This window comes from Chelonoidis abingdonii, chromosome 4, assembly GCF_003597395.2.
Source record: "Chelonoidis abingdonii isolate Lonesome George chromosome 4, CheloAbing_2.0, whole genome shotgun sequence".
Classification (NCBI taxonomy): Eukaryota; Metazoa; Chordata; order Testudines; family Testudinidae; genus Chelonoidis; species Chelonoidis abingdonii.
This window is the reverse complement of record NC_133772.1, coordinates 56428567-56455294: the sequence shown is the minus strand read 5'-3', so window position 1 is coordinate 56455294 and position 26728 is coordinate 56428567. Positions and strand designations below refer to the sequence as shown.

The 26728-nt window shown below is 48.0% G+C and overlaps 1 protein-coding gene and 1 pseudogene across 1 annotated transcript; both read left to right on the top strand.

Moving 5' to 3' along the window:
* The first annotated feature begins 1266 nt into the window (after positions 1-1266).
* LOC116818823 (serine protease 27-like) lies at positions 1267-8841 on the top strand (annotated as a pseudogene).
* A 4870-nt stretch (positions 8842-13711) lies between these two features.
* Positions 13712-16865, top strand: LOC116818822 (serine protease 27-like). Its single transcript, XM_075065846.1, has 5 exons — positions 13712-13727; positions 14380-14542; positions 14727-14998; positions 15483-15652; positions 16349-16865. The coding sequence occupies exons 1-5, from the start codon at positions 13712-13714 to the stop codon at positions 16610-16612; spliced, it is 885 nt and encodes a 294-aa protein (XP_074921947.1). The 3' UTR covers positions 16613-16865.
* Positions 16866-26728: the final 9863 nt, after the last annotated feature.

Below are 26728 nucleotides of genomic sequence, written 5' to 3'. Positions count from 1 at the left end.
CAATCCTGCTTCTTACCTCTGGAGGAACTTTACTACAAACTGAAGCTCTGAACGATGGACTGAATGACCCATCCAAGCTGTGGATGCACTCCAGAGACTTAACTTAGTCCAGCAATTTATTCCATCACTACTACAAGCCTGAATCAAGAACTTTGCCATTGCTGTATATGATTGATTCCTTCAACCAGTTCTTTCTTTCTTTCTTTCTTTCTTTCTTTCTTTCTTTCTTTCTTTCTTTCTTTCAATAAACCTCTGGTTTTTAGATACTAAAGAATTGGCACCAGTGTGATTTTTGGGTAAGATCTAAGTTATATATTGACCTGGGTGTGGGGCTGTTCCTTTGGGATCAGAAGAACCTATTATTTGATTAGATTGATTGTAAAGAACCGCTGATCTCTGAATCCAGTGGTTTTGGTGGTGATATAAGAACTGAAATGCCTTTATGTTTTCTTGTTAGCAAGCCTGGTGAAACAGCAGTTTGCTTTTGTGCATGGGTTGGTCTGTCTTAGAATGACCACCAGTTCTGGGTTGTGTTTGCCCTATTTCATCCTCAATTTGGCATTCTCAGTTGTGACCCACTAAGGCTTGGTTACAGTTTAATTGGCCCACTCAGCCGTCTGAACTTTGCCAGGCCCTGTGCAAAGTGAACTCCCCATCACAGGAGCAAATATTTAATAAAGGCCTCTTCAGTCTAGCACACGAAGGTCTACCATGATCCAATGGCTGGAGATAAGGTGTAAAATTTTTAATGGTGAGAGTAATTAACCACTGAAAGAATTTACTAAGGGCCATGGTAGGTTCTTCCTCACTGACAATTTTAAATCAAGACTGGTAGTTTTTCTAAAAGTTCTGCTCTAGCTGTTATTTGAGGGCCATTCTCTGGCCTGTGTTATATAAGGGGTCAGACTGATCTCAGTGGTGCCTTCTCACCTTAGAATCTATGAACCCCCCTGATAACTGTACCCCCATTGCAACCTTTGCTTTGCTGGGGGTCATGTCCTTAGCCAGCTGTTCTTGGCACATTCATTTGCTAATGAAACAGAGAAGAGAAAATCACTATGCACCTCCTCATGTTAACCTTGGCCATTGCGAGTTTTTGTTTGGTTTTTCAGTCTGCCACTTGTGGGTCACTTACAGGCAAACCAGAACAAGAACTGTCATGCCTTGCTCGTGTGCTGAATTTCGAAGCATTTGTTTCCTTGAGCAGCTCATTGTGGGATCAGTTATATCTGTTCTCCCTAGCTCTGGGAGGGCGGAGGCAGGAGCTGTGTCTATAAAACCCTGCCCAGGCGTGTTCATTCCTCAGAGGGGCTTTGGTTGGAGAGATGGAGGCAGTTAGTTTTAGCTAAGACAGGATCAGGTGAGGCTGGATCATGGGACATCTCTGCTCCCCACTGGCCATAGCGCTGCTGGCAACTAGCCTGGCTCAGTGTGAGTGTGGGGTGGAGTTGAGATGGGAGAAGGGGCCCTACCTCCCATGGGAAGGGGAGAGAAAAACTGGCTTGTTGGGGAGGGAATTGGGCTAGTGGAGAAGAGGTGGATCCAATCCCTTTGCCATTAATAGAACTCCCCCCGTCCCCATCTAGCCCCTATTTCTGCATTCACTCCTGAGCTACCCTCTTCGGGCCACTTGTTGTTGTTGACTCTGGAACCTACAGAAGATGAGTTGAAAAGCAGTACTTCTAAGATATTTAACTCTTGCTGTGGATAGCAGGGCTGTTTCAGGAGAGTGAGTGGAGCCTGAGAACTGTAGGTGAAGCGACTGTCACCCATTCTCTCAGAGACACTGTGCAGACTGTGTATAATGTACAGCAATGACTGTGTATCACTCCCCACGCCCTTCACACATTAATATCTGTGACTTCTTTGCTCCCCAGGGGAGTCAAAATCAGGCAGATAAGACACTCACAGGAAAATGCCATCCTTGCCTGCCATGGGCATGTGGAATTAGAATGAGGCTGGGAGCCAAGGCTACTGGGTCCTATCCCAGTCATGGGGTGGGAGAAAGACATAGTTAGAACAGGGTTGATAAGTTGGTATCATCAGGGTTCCCGGTAAGTGTTAAGGTTATTTTGGGGTTAAGGTTATCATTGGGTTAGGGTTAAGGGTATCATTGGGTGAAGGTTATCGTTGCGGTTATGAGAAAGTTTATAATGGAGAGTTAGGGTTGAAATATGGGCTTTCTTGTTTGCTTGCTTTTCCACACAGAGTGGCAGAAACAGAGTGAGTTAAAGTTTTACCAGGACAGCTTGTGTTCATTCAATTTTCTTATGTAAATAACACTTCTACCTTTAAATGCCCTGGGACTGTGCTCATGAATTGCAAGTGAACCCAGGTGTTCTGGTTGCATTCCACCTCCCAGAATTAGTCTGTGATTTCTATGGGATGCAGAGTTCTCTCTCTCTGTCTTCTAGTCCCCCTGATAATACCTCATCATAACCCTGATGATAACCCTATACCCATTATAACCTATCATAACCCTAACACTATGATACCCTTAGTCTTAATCCCACAATAACCTTAAATGCATGATAACTGTATCTTTACTGCCATGAGAACCTTAATCTAACCTCCATGGGAGCCTCAACCCCATAATAATCCCAGCCCTGCCTGCTCTTTCTTCACTTCCTAAGCGCTTGGAACATATCTATACCCAAACTCATCCAGCCATGTACTGGCAGGGACATTATATCTGAGTCCAACCAGTGACAATGAAAGGGGCTCGTGGGATCTCTGTTAAAAGCTAAGTTTGAGCTGATTGCCAGGGTTATTGCAAGACGTTTGTGCATGGAATTAGGTTTACATAGGATGTTGTGCTCCAAATCTGAGGGGGAGTCTGAAAACTGAGCAGCCATGGAGATTGCCTCTTGTCACTGGTTGGATGAGGTGTGGGTTGGAGATTTAAAAAGACAATTGATTCACTGGAGAACCTTGGAAGACGGGGACTGTGATGTTCCCCTGGTGTTATGTGGACTGGTGATCTGCTAGTTCACTCCTATCCTTAACCCTGGGAGCCAGCATTACCCTGCTCTGCTGTGAGAGCCCCCACTCCTGGGCCGTTCACGCACAGCCTCTAGCATGTCAGCTGCCCCTTGGATTGTGTAACCTAATGACACTAGCCAATATCTCTGGTCCCAGACACAACCCTAGGAACCTCTGTCTAGTTATGTCCACTGGCTGCTGCAAGCTTGTATGAGTTTGTCATTTTAACAAAGAAATATATATGTACCTGGCTTGTTATCCCAAGAGGAGTCTCTGACATGCTTCGAACCAAATGCACTGCTTCAGGTAGAACAAACAAATTTATTAACTACAAATATAGATTTTACATGATTATAAGTCAAAGCACAAGAAGTCAGATTTGGTCAAATGAAATAAAATCAAAAACACTTTCTAAGATGATCTTAACACTTTCAGTGCGCTTAGAAACTTAGATGCTTCTCACCACTTAGATGCTGGTTGCCCTTCAGTCAGGTTCTACCCTTTGGTCAGCACTTCAGTTGCTTGGTGGTGGTGTCTGTAGATGGAGGTGGAAGAGAGAGGAAAAGCACGGCAAATGTCTCTCTCTTTTATTGTGTCCTTTCTTCTCTCTTGGCTTTGCACTCCCCTTCAGAGTCAGGTGAGCATTACCTCGTCGCAGTTCCAAACTGATCAAAGGAAGGGAAGTGACTCACTTGAGAGTCCAACTGATCCTTTGTTGCTGTCTAGGGCAGTGTCCTTTGTTCCTGTGAGGCTGGGCTGGGTTTGTCCCATCCATGCCCTGATGAGGTGTGAACTGCCCCCCTGTTCCTGGAGAGTTTTGCCTGGGCCTGTTTTAAGCCATGAGGACACGTTTTCAGCTCCATAACTATATACATGAAATTACAGCCTATAACATCACTATAGCATCACTATAACAACAATGCTGAAGTCTGACATGACAGACTTGGCATTGGATACCACACAATGATATTATAAGGATGAACATGGGGGTGCAGGGTATTCCCTCAAGATACAGAACGTTACAGGGACCTTGTGACTGGATCAGAGCAGAAGCTTGGTCCATTACAGTGGAACTGGGTGTGAGTTGTATCTCAGCTTTATGGGCTGGACAAGGGCTGGAAGAACTAACCATTGGGTGAGAAACACCCTATCAGACAGGACAGCACCTTGCTAACAGGTACAGGCACTAGACTGTGTTTTATATTTTTCTTCTACCTGTGACCTTACATTTCCACGTATTGTTCCTTGCCTTTAGTTTGAATCTCTCCCTCAACCTCTGCTAAATAAACTTCAGCTTGGTTTTAGTATAGATGTGTCTAGGTGTCAGGAGCTAAGGAGAGGGTTGAACTGAGGGGAGAGCAGGGTGCTGGGGAGTTCTGTTTCCATGGAGGCAGCGGAATGCTGTGCATTGTGGGTGCGCAGAAGACAGGGGACTGGGCACTGGAGTGTAATGGAGTCGGGTGTGTAAAGTGCTGCCTGCAGAGGGATAGAGCAGGGCTCATGGAGCACCTGGGATGCCAGCAGCTGGTGGCTGGGAGGGTTTCCCCTGGTGGGCACAGACTTGCCTCCCTCCTGCTGGGAGTAGAGAGTTACCACAGAAAGTGTCAGAGTGCTCATGGGAGTTAGAATCAGGCAGGTAAAGTGCCCAAAGCAAAATAGTGGCATTAGCTGCCCTGATGTGCAACCCACGTGTGGCTACAAGCCAGGACTCTCAGGTTCTAGCCCCAGCTCTTGGAAGGGAGTGGGGGTGGATGGGTTACAGCAGGTGCGTTGGGAGCCAGGATTCCTGGGTTCTTTCCCAGGTTTTGGCAGGGGAACAGTTGCTCTCTTATCATCAGGGAATGCTCATAATTATTTATACTCTCCCCATTTTAGCTCCTTGCCCGGGAATAATGCATTTCCCTCTTTTCTTCCCAGCCTGTGGCAAACTGTTGTCTCAGGACGAACCTTGAATGGTCAAGATGCCAAGGCCGGGGCCTGGCCCTGGCAGGTCAGCGTACAGAGATACGACTCTCACATCTGCGGTGGTTCGCTCATCTCCAAGAGCTGGATGGTGTCAGCAGCTCATTGCTTCGATCCGTGAGCATCTCAGGCAGGGCAGAAACAGTGACTGCGGCTGTTCTGGAAAGACTCTCGCTCTCTTTCCACTGGCTTCCTATTGTGCAGCATCACTGTGTGGCTGTTTCCCAGCCGCTCCACCCCAGAGCCGGCTGTACCTCAGCGCCAGGCAAGCTGTCCTTGTGAGGCATTGCTGGGCAGCTTTTCCCTAATCAGATTTTCTTGTATCCAAGTCTGCAGCCAATTTATCATATCAGGTGCAGGTGGGTGAAAACAGGATTGTCAGTGAGACCCCAACCCAGATGTTCTCATCGGTGAAGCAGGTCGTCCTCCATCGCTATTACAACAGTAGCACTTTCCTTGCCGACATCGTTCTGGTGGAGCTGGAGAAGCCAATTGCATTCACAGCCTCCATCAGCCCCGTGTGCCTGCTCGATGCCTCCATCCATGTGCCTGCTGGAGATGCCTGCTGGGTGACTGGCTGGGGGAACATTCACCCCGAAGGTGAGGCACATTTGTAGCTCTTAGAGAGGGAAAGGACAGGGGAAAGACCCAGCACTGGGTGAAGGTTACGGGCAGGGTGATTGTAACCTCATCGGTACACAGATGGACTGAGCATTACACAGTTACATGGTTCCATGGTTATACAGGCACAGTTGTGCGGTTACAGAGTTATAAGGTCGGGAGTTGATAGAGTTCTTTACAATCATGAATGGGAGAAACCAAATGAGGAAGTGTTATTTACCCCTTCAGATAACACAAGAGCCAGCGGTCACCCAATGAAATGAATAGGCAGCAGGTTTGAAAAAACAAACCAAAGGGAGTATTTCTTCACACAACACACACTCAACCTGTGGAACTCCTTGCCAGGGGATGTTGTGAAGGCCAAAGGTTCAAACAAGAACTAGATAAGTTCAGGGAGGATAGGTCCATCCATGGCTATTAGCCAGGATGGGCAGGGATGCAACCCCATGCTGTGGGTACCTAAGCCTCTCACTGCCTGAAGCTGGGGATGGATCACTTAAAATGGCCCTGTTCTGTTCATTCCCTCTGAATGGCACCAGCCACTGTCAGAAGACAGGATACTTGTATAAGTGGAGCCAGAATGGCCGTTCTTATGTTCTTATGTTTAAACAGCCACAGTTGTACAGGTCCCCAGTTACATAGTTATACAGGTATGGTTGTACAACCACAGTTTTGTGTTTATACAGGTAGAGTAGTATTGTTATATTGTTATACAGTGATAATTATATGGTTATACAGGTAAACGGTTATACATCTGCAGTTATGCAGGCACCATTCTACATGGACCTGGAAGGGTTTGATTTTTGTCAGTCAGTGTTGGTTTCATCCTACACTGATGAAAAAATATTTCCATTGGTAATCACTGAAATTTACAGGCAGGCAAAGGAAGAGACACGTTGTTTGAGAACTTATTAGAGTTTAATTTAAGGATATTTACTTGGCTTTTTTTGACATAGGATACTGACAATTTGCATTTTAATTTTCATACAACTTTGATTCTTTGAATCTCAGCCTCTGCGGTCATTAAATTATTATTGCCTAGCCCGACCCCATGTTCTTCCACAGCTGTGAAAATTGAAATCAACAAAATAGGAAAAAAAAAAAAAACCTTAAATCTATAATTTTGTGAAAATTTAAATGGATGAAAATAAAAATAACCCTTAAAAAGAAACATCAATAATATCCATTCAGTTATAATAACTGGATTCTGCCAAGCCTAGTTATACAAATATGCAGTTGTGCCGGCAGCTTTATATGGTAAGACAGTGAGATAACTACAGCTCTGTAGTTATACACCAGGGACGACCCCTAGTTACTCCAGTACCTCAAGCTGTGTGAATGCTCTGATTTTGCCCAAAAGCCATGTTATCTTCACCATTTCAGGGCAGGGTTAAGCTAAACAAAAACTAGCCACTCTTGGAGCTGTCTATTTCATTTTGTGTGTGTGTGTGTGTGTGTGTGTGAGTGAATGGATGTTCACGAGTGTGTGCCCTAATGTGGGTTTCAAAGCACATCTGTGGGTGTAGTTGGCACCTGTATATTTACCAATGCTGACTCCAGACCAACAGGAAGCAGTGACAGAGGTGGCCACCAGCTGGCACCCAGCAGTATCAGATCACACACCTAATTATGTCTTCACAGCCATGTGATAACCTGGCCTGGAACTGAGCAGCATCTGCTCAGAGATTTAAATCCATTGAACCAAAGCAGGGCAAATTGTGTGTAGACAAGGCTCAAAATTTTCACGTGCTCCACAGGCTTGAGTGTTAAAGGGGTTTAGGCAAGTAAAGATTCAGATAGGCTCCAAATTGGGTTACTCAAACGTCGCTGTGCAGGTTTGGTGCCTAACTCCCATTGACTCTCCATTAGACTTAGTTTTGAAAGTGCCAGCTTTTGCAGATGCCTATGAGCTTTCTAGAATCCCACTGGGCGCCTTCATGCGCCTATTGGTGCCCGAATCCCTTTGACAATCTGGCCCCAAGTGGGGCTGCAAAGCTGAGCAGAGCAACACCTAAAATATCTTTAAAATCTGGGTTGTTGCCTTTAGCGTGAGTTAAACTGGCTGACTGCCCTACCCCCCCGCCCCAGCCCACACCCACACATGACCCTGCCCCCCTTCCAGAGCCAGGCATGGAAATCAGGAGATCTGACTTCCAGCCCCACCTGCTCTAACCCATTAGACCTGGTAGTTCTCCCCATCTTGCCCCTCAGAGTTGGAAACTTCTTATAGATCCTTAATGTGACAGCTTTTTATGTGACTTCTCCTCACGCCACGTGAGTTTCCCAGCCCTTGGGCCTTTCATTTCAGCGAGTTCTTCCCTAGCGGAGACACTGCAGGAGCTGGAGGTGCTCACCATAGACACCACAATTTGCAACGATCACTTCCGGGAAGCATTACAAAAGTCTGCAGGTGACAACCCCATCAAAGAGGACATGAAGTGTGCCGGGCACATAGAAGGCTATAAGGGGACGGACCCGGTGAGATTCTCTGACTGAGATTGGGGCCGGTTTGTGCTGGGTGTGGCACTGACCCTGGTTGATATTGAAAACCCCATAGTTCCTAACACATTCTCCCTGTTGACTTGGTGGTGTGTGTTGGGGGGACCCATCAAACAGGGGCCCAGATGGAAGGGCTGAGCCCTGAGTTCATTCCCCAGTGTCTAGACAAGAGTATCGAGCCCAGAGAGTACAAAGTCAGCAGGGTCCATTAAATCATCCATTCTGACCTGTATAACCCAGTCTACAATCTCACTGGATTACTCCTTTACTGAGACCCAAGACATGTGTCGGGATAAAGCATCTCCCAGAAAGGGAGCCAGTGGGGATGTGAAGCCATCACGAGATGGAGAATCCAACATGGCCCTTGTGGATGATGGAGACTGGTCCTCTTCCTTCCAAACCTATTTCTTTCCCTGTCTCTAGGGTGACTCTGGGGGACCCCTGGTGTGTGATGAGGATGGGACCTGGTACCTTGCTGGGATTGTGAGCTGGTTACTGAAAACAACAGTGAACAGTGTTGCTGCTGGTTACCCTGGGGTCTACAACCGCCTGAATGTCCACAACAATTGGATCCAGGAGAATGTGCCTGGTGTGAGTTTCATGGTGGTGAACTTCACTCTGAACAGTGCCAGTCCCTCTATTGCTGTCACTACGAACAGTGCCGGATCCTCTGCAAGCATCCCTGAGGTCCTTCTCCTCACTGTGCTTCTGTGGCTGACCCTGTGACCCAGGGCCGGTGCAAGATGTTTCGCTCCCTAGGCAAAACTTCCACCTTGCACCCCCACATGCCCCTGCCCTAAGGCGCCCCCCCCCAGCCAACTCCCCCCTTCTGCCCTGAGCACCCCTTGCGGCAGCTCCCCAACCCCCACCATCTACCTGAGGCACCCCGCCCACCCCAGCTCACCCCTGCTCCTCGCATGAGTGCAACCATGAGCACCCCAAGCACTCTGTGGCTGCTTCACTTCTCCCGCCTCCCAGGCTTGCGATGCCTAAGCTGATTGGCACTGCAAGCCTGGGAGGTGGGAGAAGTGAAGCAGCCATGGCATGCTCGGGGAGGAGGCGGGGCAGGTGTGAGCTGGGGCGGGGAGTTCCCCTGCTTGCCGCCCCCAACCCTTACTTGCTGCAGGCGGCCCTCCCTGCACTCCCTTGCGGCGCCAGGTACCAGTAGAGGCAGGTCCATCCCGGGGGCCCAGCCAGGCATGGAGGGCAGAGAGCACTGGGAAGGGAGGGTTGGATCAGTCAGTCAACCCCCCCTATTGAGGAAGTGTAGTTAGTGGGTGTGTGTTGCCCCTCCCCGTGTGTGTGGGAGTAGGGGTGTGTGTGTCACCCCTCCTCTTGCGTGTGTGTGGGAGTAGGGGTGTGTGTGTCACCCCCTCCCTGTGTGAACCCTAAAGCCTTAAAGACCAGAAAGTAAATAAAAAAGAATCTAACTATGCAGTATTTCATAGAATATCAGGGTTGGAAGGGACCTAGTTCAACCCCCTGCTTAAAGCAGAACCAATCTCTAGACAGATTTTTGCCCCAGACCCCTAAATGGCCCCCTCAAGGATTGAACTCACAACCCTCAGTTTAGCAAGCCAATGCTCAAACCACATTTCTATGTAAGAGGAGCTTGGTCAACTTGATGTTAATCTGAATGTTTGTGCTGCATAGTTCTGATTTGATTGCTGTTGAATTTGCTTGAAGATGAGAAATTTTCCCAGGGATCCCATATTCAGCATAGGGAAATATGGTCACGCTGACACTCATTGATAATATGTTTGAAAGTATGTGGAAGGAGCAGTTCCTGCCCAAGCAGGGGGAAGAAGAGAAGCAATTTACCTGTCTCTTAGGCAAATTAAGCCTGGTGGGATGAAAATAATGGAAGCCCCTTTTACGCACAGGGGGACAGGAAGTCCCAGGCAGGAAGAACAGCATGAGGCCGTCCTGCCTCTTGAAACAAGCTCGTTGAACTTTGGGAAATATAAGCCAGGAGAGACGCCATGTTTGGCCTCCGTCACTACACACTGTGGCAGGGCCCCTCCTCCGTCTGGCTGGGTTCAGCACTTGTCCCACTGGCGGGGTCGGGACCGGCAGTAAATCAACCGCACTCTGGACAGGGCTTGTCCGTCCCCTCGGTGGCTATTGATCAACGGTCTCTGGCTAGGCCTGGGGCAGGCCCAAGCAGTGTCCTCCACTCAACAATAGAAACACAATCGCAAACACAAAATAAAGAAGGACCCCTTTCCCTGCCCCCTCCCTGGCTGGGGGGTGTTGACCCATTGACGCTGGGGTGCCAGCCGTTCCCCTAGATAGGCACTCAATTTAGTTGTTTCCCCTGCCAGAGGGAGATCAGCCACCGGCAGCCCCACCGATCAACTCCCGCACTCCTACAGCACCTCCCACCGGCCAGCGGCCTCACCAATCAGCTCCTCTCCCTCCCTCCCAGCACTTCCCGCATGCCGTGGATCAGCTGTCCGTCGGCATGCAGGAGGCGCTGGGGGGAGTGGGAGGAGTGGGAGTGGGATGCACTCAGGGGAAGGGGCTGAGAGGGGAGGGAAGGGGTGGGGTGGGGATGAGGCCTTGGGGGAAGGGATTGAGCGGGTGCGGGGTCTGGGACAGAGCCGGGGTTGAGCACAATGGGAGAAATGAGAAAGCCAGCTCCTGTGTGGAAAGGTGTGTCTATCCCTAATTAAGTTAATAAGCTGTGATGTGCTCTTGTGTCTTTAAAAGAACAAATGTACCTTACAATTTCTCTGAGCTGTCCAGGAGAGGGTTGGACACTCCAGGGCACAGAATGGGGAGAAATGGAGGACTGGGGGGCTGGTGTTGGGGTCACCCCTGCTGGTTGTAACTAAGGTTGGTGGGAGGCAGAGTAGGGTTGTGGGGCTGTAGAAGTTGTTGCCTTTTTTTTTTTTTTTTTTAAGAAAAAGTATTTTTTTTTCATGGAAAAATGGGTGTTACAGTGTGGTGACGTGAGGATAATTGTTTCTGTTCAAAGTGGCAGTGGGAGATTCCTTATAATAAGGTGTTTTACTAATCAAAGTAGAAATGAAAGAGTAAAACCAACTTATTTCAGGAAAGGGTAGCATTGTGCCTGGTGCTGGACAGACTCTGGCCAAGAGTTCAGGGCCTGCTTTTGTGAGAGGCAATTCATAGACCCTAACTGAGACCAGGGCCCCTGCGTAGACCCCGATGGAGCACTTGGAAGACAGAGGACTCTAAGTAGACAAAGGAAAGTTTTTTGCTGAGCCTGCAAAGTCCCTTACATTCAACTGATCGATGCCGCTCCGTTTGGGTGTTTGTCTCTCTGGCTGTAATACGGTAGCTTTTAAACACCACATTCAATCTGTCATCATTTCTGGGAGGGGTGCTTTGTACGCTGTTGATATCACAGAGCTGATTCTCTCAGGCAGAATGCAGAGTCATATTGGGACGGTGCCAGCAGGCCTGGGTTCATTTAGCAACTCACGGGCACACCCTTACAGCAGTTAAAAGCAAAAATAGCATAGTTATTTACCATTGTTCACACCAAGGCAAATTAAACAGCAGCAGGTGGCTTTTGGAGGTGACGAGCTGCTACCTTCTCGGTATTGACAATTTCCTGTAGAGAAGTTACATAGAAAATGTGATCCAACTGACCCAAAATCTTTCAGTAACATTTGGGGCTTTGCCAGATTCTTTGTGTAAGAAGAAGAGGCTGATACTATGAGTCAGGTCTATTCTTTGGGGCAATCCTGTTTGTTTACAAAGGACACACACACAAAGCCCTGCTTCCCTGAACTCAGTAGGGACAAACCACAGCAGGCAGTTCTGTTGCCCAGAAATTCTTAAGGCTACAAATCCAGCCAGTCCTGTGCTGGAAGAAGCTCTGTCTCTTTGTCTTCATGCTGTCCATGGCTTCTCTCACTGTCAACTGACTCTTGCTTCTCATACACAGTTTGCCCCTGCCTTTGCAACCTGTCCCTCAGCCTCCACAGCTTCACTGAGGCTTCAGCTTGGGTGGTGGCTTCTACTGTGTCCAGCTCTCTCACATCACAAAGAAGCTTATTTGCTTCTTCCATTTGGCCTGAATAAAAGAAGCTTAGAATACCCATCACTTAAACCAGGTCTGTCATTGTATAATTTTCATTTGATTTTATTTTCAATTCTTTCTCTCTTTCTCAATCCCTTTTATATTAACATTTAAAAAAAATCTAGATAATTTTCGAAATAAATCTTTCTTCAAAGTTATACACTCAGATGTGTTTTTTGGACTATATCAAAAAAAAACAATTCCACTTTTTAGAATTTTTTGTTGTTGAAACTATTTGGCAAATTGTGAATAGTTTTGGTAGACTCCAAACTGCATATTTCCGTAATTAAACTATTCCTCAAAAAGACATCATTCAGCTCTGCTGACTAGCACAGTAAATACACAGCTCTAGACAAAATAGGCAGAACACCAACGTGCCTCTCCCTGGCTCAGGTTCCTCACTGTTAGGGATAGTTCTTTAGTTTTAGACAGAGCCCCTGGAGAACCCCATATCCTTCATGCACAGATCATAGGTTTTCTTCCAGATCATGGAGTTTTTCCCACTCAGAAAGCTTTCTCTGACCTTGGCTAGTCCACAGCAATCCCCTCACAGCTATGAAAGCATGCTCCTCTCCTCCCTTCTCCTTCCCATCTCTTCCCTCCTTCTCCCCATAGTTTCATACTGCTGTGAGTCTTTCCTCCAGGTTATGTGTCCCTGTCCCAACACCTGGTTTCTTTGTTCTCCCATGGTTGATTTTCCTCTTCTCCCTCCTTGCAGAGCAGTTGTAGAGAGAGATCCTGCCAGCCTCAGAAAACCCATTTTCTAAATTGTTTCGGCCTGAATGGGTGACCTTTTAGGTCTAACAAGTGACCATTGTCCATAGTCTTGCTGACCCAGCCTTCCCCATCAAGAAATGTCATATTCCACATGGAGGCTCTCCACAGCACAACACTGTCACAATAATGACTTCACAGCATCAACTCGAATTTGCAAGACATACTGGACAGATTCCCCAAATCTAGAGTGATGCAAGGAAAAGTACCTCATAGTCCAAGCAACAGGGCAGATAATGTCACTTAGCCCAAACCTCATGATAACCCTAACTCCATGATATCCTTATCCCTAATCCCCATGATAACTTTTGCCCTAAACGCCACAATAACTGCAGCTCAACAATAACCCCAAAGCCAGCATAATGTTCACTCCATGAGAACCGTCTCACTCTCCTGGGCACTGTTTTTGGCTCTCTCTGCTTGGCACACTCAGTTGGCAATGACATGGGGAAGTGAAAATCATCCGCGGCCTCGACACAGTGATCTCAGTCGTCGCATGTTTTCGTTTGGTTTTCCAGGACGCCCATCCTGGGGTGACACCAAGCAGAGCAGAATGAAAGCGGCGGCCACAACCTGTTCAGCATGTTGAATTTAGTAGCACTTATTTCCTTGCTTGGGTTACCAGGAAATCAGTCCCCATTATACTCTATAGCTCTAGGGAGGGGCACACAGGTGCCCATAAAAACCTGCCCCAGAACTTTTATTTCCCAGTCGGGCTTTGGTTGGAGCAATTGAGGCAGCTGCATGCAGCCAAGACAGGCCTGGGGAAGGCTGAACCATGGGGCTTCTCTGCTCCCACTGGCCCTAGCACTGCTGGCGATGATCTTGCTGCAGGGTGAGTGTGGGATGGGGATATAGGGACCAGCCCCTCCCTCCCAGGGGGAGGGGAGCGAGATACAGGTTGTGGGGGAGGGAATTGGGCTAGTGAAAACAGGGAGATCCAAGCCCTTGGCTCTTCATAGACATCCCCCCACCCCCAGCCTGGATTGGTACTTTCAGTTCTGAGCTGCCCCACTCAGATCAATGGAGAGTGTTGATTCTTGAACCTATTGGTGGTAAATCAAATAGAAACACAGCTATGAATTTCTGCTGGCACTGAGGATGGTAGGGCTGGTCTGGGGCAATGGGCGGAGCTTGGGAATTATGGGTGGAGCTACTAGAACTTACCTCCTCACACCTTCGTAGGTTCCAGCAATGACTGTGCATAAACCTCCACTCCCAACACACACACATTAATATCTCTCCCTTCTCTTTCTTCACTTCCTAGGTGCTCAGGGGAGCTGGAAACAGGCAGGTAAGACACTTCAAAATGTCAGCCTTACCTGCCCTGCATTAGTGCCATGAGAATGGGGCTGGGAGCCCGGACTCCTGGGTTCTTTTCTCAGCTCTTGGAGAGGAGTGGGATCTAGCGGGTTAGAGCAGAGAGGGGCTGAAAGTCAGGACTCCTGGTTCTTTGCTCCTCCCATGTCAATGCTGTTCCCCTCCAGGATGCGGCCAGCCCAGGATCTCAGGCCGAATTGTTGGGGGCGCGGATGCCCCAAGGGGCCGGTGGCCATGGCAGGTCAGCATCCAGCGCAATGGACAGCACTTCTGTGGTGGGTCCCTCATCTCAGCCCAGTGGGTTGTGTCAGCAGCTCATTGCTTCCAATTGTGAGTAACTGGGATGGGTAGGGACCGGTGCAACAGACAGATTTCCTGCCTGGATCTATGCCAGACATGCCACCCCATGCGGTGTTGCTGTGCGACTGGTCCCTAGCTGCCCCGCCCCAGACCCTGCTGCATTTTTGGCCAAGTTTGCAAGCCATTTGATCAGCCTTTTCTCCCCCATTCCCAGATCTGCCCTTGTCTCTTCCTATCGTGTGAATCTGGGGGAGTACCAGCTTTCCAATCCCTCCCGGTGCCGGATCTCATCCCCCGTGAGCCAGATCTTTGTCCATCCCAACTACAGCAGCACATGGAAGTCTGCTGACATCGCCCTCCTGCAGCTGACAGAGCCAGTGCAATACACCAATGAAATTCTCCCTGTCTGCTTGCCAGGCCCCTCCCACTCCTTCCCTGACAACCACATGTGCTGGGTCACTGGTTGGGGGAGAATAGACTCTGAGGGTAAGACCATTCCCCAGGAGGAGGTGCTATCACTCTGTGCCTGAAGCCCCAAGCTCCTGGAGCCCTGTGATTCCTGCAGCATCTTGCAATAATCCCTGCCCAGCTCTCTGCTGCGCTCTGCCAGCTGGCTACCCTGGATCGGCTGTATCCCTCACCGCCATCCGTGAGAAAGCTGATCCACAAGGCTCAGCTGAGAACCTTCTGTTTTAGCTACAGATGGTCCCTGGTTCAATCCTCTCAGAGGAAACCTCCTCTAAGGGCAGCGTGGCACAGACTGGGTCCTGTGTGGCTCTAGAAGCTGGGTGGAGGTGGGGAATGGATGCAGGGAGGTGGAGGGAATGGGACATGGGGAGGAGATGGAGTGGAGGAGGGCTGGAGGGAAGGGGAGTGGGTGGGGGAGGTAGATGGGGACAGGAAATTGTCAGGCATGGGGGTGGGTTGCAGGAGGCGATGGATCCAGTACCCTGGTTCTCTCCCCCTGCAGTCTCTCTTCCACCCCCCAAGACACTGCAGGAGGTTCAGGTCAAGCTGATCGACACTGCAGCCTGCAACGCCCTCTACAACATCAACCCGGCCCCGAACATTGGCAGGGACCCCATCAAACCCAACATGATCTGTGCTGGCTATGCTGAAGGGCAGAGGGACTCCTGCCAGGTGAGCGAGGGCTCTGGGCCAACTGGATGCAGGTGAGCCCCAGTGCATCTCCCGATCGCCATGTAGGGCCTGCAGTGAGTAGAACGGCTGCTGCAGCTGTGCAGTTCCACAATCTGGCTTCCTTCGAGCAGGCAGGAGCAGCTCTGGCTTTTAGATGCCTGTGGACTCATAGTCCCATGTCTAGGCCCCAGCTCTCAGAGTCCTGTGATTAGGGCAGAACCCCGTGATTAGGGCAGAGCCCCAGCTTTATTTTTATCTAAAGTAATAGCTGAATCTCTGCAGGTGGATAGAAAGGAGTAAGAATGTGGCTAGAGTGTAACCTGGGCCCCCCCAAGTCTGCAAAGAGCCTAAACCAGTGGCTCCGAGATGGGAAAATACCCCATGCATCTTTATGGAAGCTGTACGCTTCCAGTCCCACTGCCCTGTGGAGCCCTTACAGCCCATCCCAAGCAGGGTCCTCTGTATAGGGCAGGAGAAGAAGGACAGAGCCACCCTTTCTGCTGTAGCTGTATTAGGGATCCCACCTCTACCACCAACGCATCCTTCAGAGAAAGGAGGGAGGAACACAATGCGCCTTTCACTTCTCAAGTGGGTGGGGCCATGGGATGGTCCATGTGCCTAGAACTCCAAGGGGCTGAGCTGTGGATATTTGGGGCTGGGGGGGCCTCACTAATCCCAATTTCTCTGCCCCTCTAGGGTGATTCTGGGGGGCCGCTGGCCTGTAACCACAATGGGACCTGGTTCCTGATGGGGATCGTGAGTTGGGGGGAAGGCTGTGGCCAGCCCAATCGTCCCGGTGTCTATGTCCGGACGGTGGCCTACTGCGAATGGATATGGGAGCACGTTGGCTCCGGAAGCCAAGCCAGCACCATGGGGAACTGCACCTCAGGGACGAATGATGCCAGACCCTGCTTCAGCAGCTTCATGCTTCTCTTCACCACTCTCCTGATATCACTCTGACTCCCTCTCCCATTGGGATGCCCCCCATCTCTCCCTCCTCCGTTCACCCCCTGGTGAAACCTTGCACTGTCTGGGGGTACTTTGAGATGCAGATAGGACCTGAGAGTTACCAGCAACACCCACATGCCTGAGTCTGCAGAGAGCCTGAGCCAACTGCTGTGAGAAGGGGGAACTGCTCTGAGTATGGCTGATGCTGTTTCAGGTGGGATCTCTCAGGAATCTGTTTATGATCCTACGCTAAGAATAGGGTCCATCTAGCCCAGTTTCCTGTCTTCCAACAGTGGCCAATGCCAGGTGCTTCAGGGGGAATGAACAGAACAAGGCAGTTATTGATTTATCCGTCCTCCGTCGTCTACTCCCAGCATGTGGCAGTCAGAGGCTTAGGGGATACCAGAGCATGGGGCTGCTCCCTGCCCACCCTGGCTAATAGCCATTGTTGGACCAGTTCTCCATTAATTTATCTAATTCTTTTTGAATCCAGTCATTCTTCTGTCGTTCGCAACATTTCCTGGGAACGAGTTCCACAGGGTGACTGTGGGTTGTGTGAAGAAATACTCCCTTTGGTTTGTGTTCAACCTGCTGCCCATTAACTTCATCAGGTGGCCCCTAGTTCTTACGTCATGTGTAGGAGTGAAGAACACTCCCCCATTCACTGTCTCCACACCAGTCAGGATTTTCTGGACCTCCGCATAACCCCCATCAGCTGTCACTTTTCCACGCTGAAAAGTCACCGTCTTTTTTCTCTCTCCGCATGAGGAAGCTGTTCCACACCAGTCACCATGTGTGTGGCCCTGGTCTGTTCCTTTCCAACCCTGGTAGATCTGTTGTCAGATATGCCGATCAGACCTCCACACCGGATTCACGGAGTGGGCAGACCATGGATTTATACTGCAGCCTTTTATTCAGTGATGATGTAACGGGGTGGTCACTGGAAGGGTACAAGCAGCCCTGGGGAGGGCTGCATCTCTGAAAGCCAGGGTGATTGGGAAGCAGTCACTGCTGTAGCTGGCTTGATAAGGGCCCAGTTGGCCCTTACAAGAAAGCAGTGGGCCAGGAGCAGGCAGGCTCCCTCTGACTGAGGAGGAAGATGGACGTGGCCACCTGAGCATTAGAGGAGGGCACTGGAGTGGAGCAGGGCTGGGGAAAGGCCAGAGGAGCTGGGGAGCTCTGGGCCAGCAACTCCCCAGGCTGCAGGGCCTGTCCAAGGCCCCTGGAGGTACTGGGTTGCAGGGACATGCAGCAGGTCAAAACCTCCCTTGCCTATGATGACTGGCTTATACAGACTGTAGTCGGCCCAGTGAAAGGGGCTAGATGGTGACTGGCAGTAGCCCATAGGCTGAGGCAGGGTGGAGACAGAGGGTGGGGAGGGGAAACCCAGATCTGTGGGGTATTGCCTGGAGGGGCAGCACCCCAGGTAAAAGGGCATCGGGGTCCTGGGAGGGACACGGGGAGGCCAGCAGCAAGCAGGACATTGGCCTGCTGAGGGTGCTTTGAGAGCTGGAAACAGAGCTAATTCCCAGGAACCAGGAGGAGGTGCCGCAGGGGTGAGTCCTGCCCCGTTACGGATGAATTTAGGGATGTTTTATTACTCCACCGTGGGTTAGCTCTGGATGCCACAGTTTCAGATTCCATTATACAAGTGGATCTTTCTCGGGCATCAGCATCTAGGGGTATTTGCCAGAACTCCCTCATTAGATCAAGTGTGCTTATAAACTTAGCGCCTCTCCATGTTTCCAGCAGATCCTCTATTCTGGGCGTGCGGTAAGGATCAGGCTTGTGTGATAGCATTTAGCTTCCTATAATCCACACAAAACTTCCTGCCTTTGTCCCTTTCTGGCACCATCACAATAGGAGATGCGCAGGGGCTTTTAGACTTGGTAATTACTCCCATTTGCTTTAGACCTCTTCCTGAATCTGTGTCTGTCTTTGTCCCTCTGCAAGGAGCTGGGCGGGGACCTGCAGTTTGAATTGAGTGTATCATCTTACCAGTGAGCCCTGGCTTGTTCGAGAATGTTTGCCTATTATGCTTTCATAGAGCCAACATTTTCTTCTTGTCAGTTGAAGTTCAAGTCTTCCCCATCTCAACACTCTCAAGAGGTGTCTCCTCTTTGCTTTCTGTAACCATGTCAGCTAAAGGGACAGACATAGTCTCTTCATGGGCACAAGATATATCCACACCTACCTCCCTTTCATGGCATGCCTCCATCCTGTTAACATGCACTGTCTACCCAACCCCTTTTCCAGGGGGTTTCTCACATCACAGGTAACCTCATTAACTCCTTCTATTACTTCCAAATGCCTTGCAGTTTATTCTTCCTCACAGGATCTAGCACCAACCCCATGTCCCCTATCTCAAGCGCTCTTTCCTCAGCATGTCTATCATATCATGCCTTCTAAGCTTCCTGGCTTACCTTCAGGTTTTGCTGAACCAAACCCATCATACCCTGCAACTTTTCCTGAAACTGAGACACACACTCCGTCACTGGTTGCGCTGTCTCCTTGGCATTACCTTCCCAAGAATCACGAACCAGATCTAGAGGTTCCCTGACCTGCTTCCCATGTAGCAGTTCAAAGGGAGCAAACCCAATAGATTCTTGGGGTACATGCCTGTATGCATACAACAGATAAGGCAGCATGACATCCCACTCGTTCCGGCGCCTGTCCGCATACATTTTCAGCCTAGATTTTAAGGTTCCATTGAACCTTTCCACCAGACTATTGGTGTGTGGGTGATAGGGAGCAGCTTTTAGATGTGTTGCCCCTCACATACGTCCCGTAACTCCTTAAAAGCGACAGACACGATCAGAAAATATTTCCCTGGGAAAGCCCACTCTGCTAAAAATAGAGAACAAAGCCACTGCCACTGTCTCTGCCTCAACATTACACAGTGCTACAGCCTCTGGATGTGGCAACATCTACCAACACAAGCATATACTTCTGCCCATAGATGCTGACACCATGGGTGCTCCGGGGCTGGAGCACCCACAGAAAAAAATAGTGGGTCCTTAGCACCCGCCAGCAACCCCCCTATCAACACCTTTTCCTGCGTCTCCTGCCTGCTGGTGGGCCTTGTCGGTCAGCACATACCATCACCGGTTCATTCACCTGCATGTCCACCAAAGTAATATACGCCATCATATACCAGCAATGCCCCTCTGCTATGTACATCGGCCAAATTGGACAGTCTCTACGGAAAAGGATAAATGGACACAAATCAGATATTAGGAATGGCAATATACAAAAACCTGGAGGAGAGCACTTCAACCTCCCTGGCCACACTATAGCAGACTTTAAGGTGGCCATCCTGCAGCAAAAAAACTTCAGGACCAGACTTCAAAGAGAAACTGCTGAGCTTCAGTTCATCTGCAAATTTGACACCATCAGCTCTGGACTAAACAAAGACTGTGAATGGCTTGCCAATTACAGAACCAGTTTCTCCTCCCTTGGTTTTCACACCTCTACTGCTAGAACAGGGCCTCATCCTCCCTGATTGAACTAACCTCGTTATCTCTAGCTTGCTTGCTAGCATATATATACCTGCCCCTGGAAATTTCCACTACATGCATCCGACAAAGTGGGTATTCACCCACGAAAGCTCATGCTCCAAAACGTCTGTTAGTCTATAAGGTGCCACAGGACTCTTTATTGTCTTTCAGTTCACTTTCTCTAAATAGCTACAGTATTAGTGTCATTCACTTACAGATTAAATATTTTAACTTTACTAACAATTTTGGCTTTTTCTGCCTGAAAATGATTCTTGAATTAATTTCTTTTCTATCCCACATTACATCACAGTTATGAGGGAACACGGCATTTGAAAGTGTTCTGGATATTGTGTTGTTACAACAAGGTAAGAGTTGATGATGTTTTAGGAGCAGTTCTGAAACCTGGAAATGATAATGGATATAATAATATATTAATAATAATATTAATTATATATAATATATATTAATATTACATTTGGTGGAAAAATTAAGATTTTTATTATATAATTAATTATGTAAATATAATTATTATATATTAATTATATTCATAATGTATAATATATTAATATTACATTTGGTGGAAAAATCATTTATTTTTCAATTGTCTGTTTAATATAATGTTTTTTTCTTTTGATGTTTTCTGGTGGTTTCCTATTATGGTGAAATGTGATTAGTCCCAACAGAACGATTGAATCGTGTGCATGTGTGTGTGTGTGTGCACATGCGTTTTAATTTTTCACATTAATAAGGTAAAGAATTGTAGAAATCTAGTACCAAAATAGCCACATTACTAGGAAATGGGGATTCCAGATGAGCGTGACTTTATGCTTCCATTTCCATATGGAAATTTTGATTCCTATCTTTGGCGTTTCTTTGTCTCATGGAGAAATGCGAGAACTTTGTTACTGGTGACTTTGTTCATAACCATAGATGGGCAAATCTGAAAAAAAACTAGGAGCTGTAATAAAAAGCAGCCAAAGAAGACCAGTTTGTGCAGAAGATGCATATCTCAGGGAAAGGATTGAATATTCATGCAAATATATTGTTTATCATGTTTTTAGTTTTTATTTGCAAGACTTTAACCCAAAATGAATGAATGAAAAGTCCACCAGCTATTTCAATTTATACCAGCTCAGGATCTGGCTCCATAACTTTACCTTTAAAGAGATTTCAGGTAGGATCCCACGTAGAGAGATGGTTGGGTGGGTCTGGCTGTGTTTTGCATTGACTGAGAAGGACAATATACCAAAAAATTATTCCTCGCTGTATGCAAATATGGAGACTGTTTTTTCTGATCAGTACTGGAGTGCAGATATGAGCTAATTCTCACTCATTAAGCCATTGTGCAGAAATTTCTATCATCATGTGACTTATAGGAGAAAACAATATGGAAATGGAACTTGAGCCTGATAATGAAGGAAGGCGCCATGTCCCTTGAAAAACAGTGTCCAGTAACTGTGTTACAGCTTCTCCTTTATGCACTGATATGTGATTTCTGCAATATAGGCTTGTCCCCCGGCTTGTTCCACTACCTTTTGAATTACGTTGGTTAACGTAGCAGATGACATAAAGAGGAGATGCTCAGACTGTAATTATTTCCATTTATTACCCCTATTATCTCAGTTCCCACAGCCCCCCTACCCCTAAAATCACTGTACAATTAAATCAAGGGAGGTGCACACAGAGAGGCGTTTTTATAGCTAGATAGTCAGACAGGTGGTTCTGTTTCAGGACAGACAGGTAGACACTAGACAGATGGATATTTTTCTATTGGGATAGACAGAGACATGGTTATGTCTGGGGTTAGATAGACAGAAACACATCATTAGACAGACACACGAGAAAGGAAGGATGGTCCAGAGGTTGTAGCACTCTCCCAAGACTGGAGGGGTCTGAATTTAAATTCCGCCTCCACTGCAGACTTCCTTTGCGACCTTGAGCAAATCACTTAGGGCCAGATTTTTTAAGGGGATTTCAGTTCCTAATTCCCATTGAAACCAAAGGGATTTATGTGACCTAAATACCTTTAAAAAACCTGGGTTTAGTCACTCTTTGCCTCTGTTTGTCACTTGTAATATGGAGGTAAGAGAAGGAGTGTTGTAAGCAAGAGACAAGAAGTGATTTTTCTGCTCTACTCCACGCTGATTAGGCCTCAACTGGAGTCTTGTGTCCAGTTCTGGGCACCACTTTTCAGGAAAGATGTGGCCCAATTGCAGAGAGTCCAGATAAGAGCGACAAAAATGTGAGCGCCATGTCTCCATGTGGCTCGCAGAAGCAGCAGCACATCCCCAATCTGGCTTCTATGCATAGGGAAATCCAGGAGGCTTCACACACTGCCTATGCCCCAAGCACCGCCCCTGCAACTCCCATTGGCTGGGAACCACGGCCAATGGGAGCTTCAAGGGCAGTGCCTGCAGACAGGGCAGTTTGTCCACCCCTGGGCTAAGGCCACGCAGTGTTCTCAGTTACATGGCCCATGATGCTAACCACCATCACTCCCTTGTTAAATCTTCAAACAAGCCCCTTCGCACTTCCTTCCATTCTGCCCCCACACCCTGTAAACATCAGCAAAATGACCTCCTCAACCCAGGGACTGTTTGACTCTTTAATTATTTCCTGTCCAGCAGGCTTGTCATCTCCTTATGAACTTGCTGCCGCAATGCACCAGTTCTGTGGGATGCTTTGCTGGGTGCAGGTTGTGATCCCACAGTGTTCATTGTGCAAGTGAAATGAATTATATTAAAGAAATAGAATGAATTAAAGAATGCTGTATGTGCCTTTAAGTAGAAATGAAAAGAATGCTGCGATCCAGGTGTAAGGAAAGCAGATATTAAGGTAGAACAATAGCTCCACTTCAGGGATATTGGTGACGTATTAGCCTTAGATCGATAAGAGTCAGTAGGGAAGTAGGATATGCGTTTTGCTCTCTTTGTCCCTTTGTTTAGTTCACACCTTTTTATCTGTATAAAGATAAAGACTGTTTGGGTTGTGTATGGGGGCTCAAACTATCTGGGTGTTATTAGCAGAGAGCTGTGCTAATCAAACAGAGGGTCTGACAAACTGTGAGTCCTGAGTCTAACTTTGACATCATCTTAGGCAACTTTTGTGAGTCAGGCCTGTCCTGCTCAATAATACCTGCCAGTGAAGCTGCACCATAGCCATGACCACTGTCTTTTCACTTAGGGTGACCTCTTCACACACCTCAAAGCTCTCGAGGGGGATATCCCTATGGCATTCAGGCCTTAGATCAGGAACAGGGACTGTCTTACAATCCTCTGCACAGAATATCATCTTGACAAATGGCTTCACTGTTGTGATACACTTTTAACCTGTTTATATGCACAGTCCGAGGTGCGACCCTGCTGCGGGGCCTGTGTACATTGCAGGTAACAGCGTGACCCCTCCCGACCATCTCATAAGGCCCCACCCATCAGTTTTGCAATTTGTACTTTTCCACAAGGAATAACACCAGCAGCAGATCCCCTGCATCAAACAATCACTCACAAGGAGAGCAGAACCCCCTTTATCCCATCAAGTTGGGACCAGGGCCAGATTGGTTAACTAAAACGTTGGATAATTGGATGAATGGGAACGTGCCAGGCTGCAGCGCCATCTAGGAACCATAGGAGAGATTGCCCACTTCTGGACCTGTGTGCGCTGATTGTTGGGTTAATACGGAGAACCAGATCATGGAGAATCAGATAAACAGGGTTCTATTGTACTGTGATCATCCCATTTTTTCCCGAGCTGCTTGGCTTCTAGCGAGGCTTTGAGTCACTATTCCAATCATGGATTTAGGGAAACCTAATTTAGGCCCCTCCCTGTGAAAGGGAAAGGAAAAATGAAGTGCTTCAGTAAGATCAACCTTACCAGAATGAAATGGTTCCATTTTTTGTTTCAAAAGGACGTTTGGCTTCATAAGTTTATTTTATTTTGGATGAAATTGTGCCTTTCATGTTTTATGGCACACAAGCAGAGAAGTTAGAGAAAATATAAAATACTCTTGCTGGATGTTCGCAATGTCTCGCTAATTTGTTTCTTAGGAGCCAGAACAATAACACGTAAGAACCCAAAAATCAGAGGGAGAGAACGAAGGCTACTGCCTATAACAGAGAGGCACAACTCACTGGGTACCTGCTGGCTGGCTGCTGCTATGCCCCGATTGTGTGCTGCCCTACCGAGCTCCCTAGCATGCAAGCACGCCCAGGATCCCTGCCCAACATTTAAAGTCACAGTATTCAATTTTAACACAACCACAAATACACCAGAGCATCAACATTTTCTGTTTTACAAGGTCTCTCCTTTTTCAGAACCCTTGTTTCTAAACATGCCATGCGGGATTTGAATCAAATTTCAGTGACTAATTATCATTTGGGTGGAATCATCATTAATGTGTATTCTGGGTAGTTATGTTGTGGACTTCTTTAGGAAATTTGTGAAAACAGAAGCAGTGGGAAAGTCTCCTCCCCGCCCCAAACAAATGTACACACCACACATTTGCTGCACACTGGTGCTGCCTTGAGCAGTAGGCCTTGTGACATCAGAGATAACCGCACCACTCAGCACTCCCTCCCTTCCCTCCGGTTTCATTTCCTACTGGGAGAATGACTAGCACCCTGTGGCTTGCCATGGCAAATCAGCTACCTTTGACAGCTGATTGCCCCCTTGTTTACCAGAACATTCAATCCAGATAGGAAAGTTATGTAATTGAAGACAGGGCGCCAGAGCTGGATAACCAGGAACAGCCCTGCTGCGCTCACGTGGGGGTTTGTGCTTGCAGATATGTGCTGTGTTCCTTCGCAACAGGGAGGGAACAAGGTGTTTGGCTACTTAAAACTCAGTAAGCCTAGGGTGAAAACAAGCATACAGAATTTCCACAGCTCTTTTTTCTTGGATATCATTGTTTCTACAGAATGCTTTCTTCTCACATTCCAAGGGTTATAAGCTGAAGAAACTTTCACTGCACCTAAATGAAGGTTGCATTTAAAGAGTTTTGTTTTTTAATACAGTTTAATTTAAATGACTTCAATATTCTGATCAGCACAGCACTGTGTGGGTGAAACGGAGATTTTCACCAAGAATAACAATGGCAATAAAATTTATAGACTGAACCAACGTTATCTAGTTAAGAGCTTCATTGTTTTACACAGCTTGTAGACGATCGCAGATCTCACCCCCGCCAGCACCTCCTGCTGGTGACTTCTGGAATTAGCCCATTCCAGCTCCAAGGCGCCTCTCTGCAGGCCGGTGATCCACCTGTCCTCTGGGCCCCTGTTTGCCCTCCGCTGGACCCAGTGCCCCATTTAGCAGACAGTGGGTGCTGCCCCTGGCAGTAAACCCCTCAGTCTCAGGCGTCTCCCCGTCCCTGGGGAAACCCTTCCACCCACTCTCCCCACCTCTCATCCTCAGCATTCAGGCTACTGCTCAGTCATCGTCCTAAGCCCTCTACCCTGTGCGGGGGGGGGCAGGCTGCAGTATCAGCCCCTCAACTCATCCCTGGCAAGGAGAGGTTCTTGGACCTGCTGCCTTGGCTGCCCCAGGTGACCCTCTGCAAACCCCGCCATACCTGTTAGCCCAATTGCCTAGGGCCGCACGTCCTGGGGCTTTCCAGGCTGAATCCTCCCCAGCTCCTCTGCCTTTCCCCAGCCGCTGCTGCCTTTCCCCAGCCCTGCTCCACTCAGGTACCCTACCTCTAGCTTCCTGCAGTCAGGCCCATCTCCCTCTACAGACAGAGAGAATGATCCTTCTGGCTTCCTAGGCCGTCTTATAAGCTCTTGTTGCTCAGTTTGGGGCATGGCCCCAGCTGCAGCCACTTCCCCCAATCAGCCAGGGTTTTACCTTGCCCAGCCCCAGCCCTCTGCAGGGCTTTTCCAATCCCTTCCAGGCTGGGAGGGGGTCACCCCGTTACACAGCACAGAGATAAAAGATTTTCTTTCTATTAAAAAAACCAAAGGAAATTAACAAACAAAAACCCTTCATTTAACGTTACTCACATTTGCTTTCATCAATACAATCATTAGGAAATACAAAGTCAAGGTTTTTAAACAAGATGAAAAGGTTACAAAGTGAAGCATTCTCAGGTTAGGAAATGTCCAAAGAAGTGTTGCCCTGGCACCCTCAGTTCAGTCCTCTTCTGCATTTGCAGGATGATGCAGACTTTAATGACATGATCCCATAGTATTTTTTTTCCACGAGACCCCTTCCTTATTCAGCGCACAGGGTTTTCTGCTCTGGGGCTGTGTATTGAAGGAGTCTGTTGCCTGTAGGATCCCTGCCTCATCTACTGCAGAGTTACTGTTGCACAGACAATGCTCATTCTGGTATTTCCTAACTTGAGAGTGCTTCACTTTGAAGTCTTTTAGTCCTCTGTGCATTTCCTAATGTTTATAGTTTGTTTAACTGAGGAGAACAATCTTTATGACAAAGGGTTTGGTTATGTTTGTGTGTGTGATGTCTCCATTATTTACCTGGTCAGTGTCACTAGTGTGTGCTTTACAAGACAGAGAAAGTAAGGACACTCCCTGGTACAAAGCCCCTATGATCTAAGGAAGAATGACACATACAAAGAAAGCAGGAGATGTAAGAACTAGGACGTTCTTTCTTTCTTTTGAAGAATAGTCATTTATTTATT

What these genes read in the sequence shown, in the direction of transcription:
- LOC116818822 (XM_075065846.1), top strand. An exon ending in GCAGCTCATTGCTTCCAATT is followed by an intron (nt 14,543 to 14,726) that starts GTGAGTAACTGG and finishes CCCCATTCCCAG; the next exon opens with ATCTGCCCTTGTCTCTTCCT. An exon ending in GGGGAGAATAGACTCTGAGG is followed by an intron (nt 14,999 to 15,482) that starts GTAAGACCATTC and finishes CTCCCCCTGCAG; the next exon opens with TCTCTCTTCCACCCCCCAAG.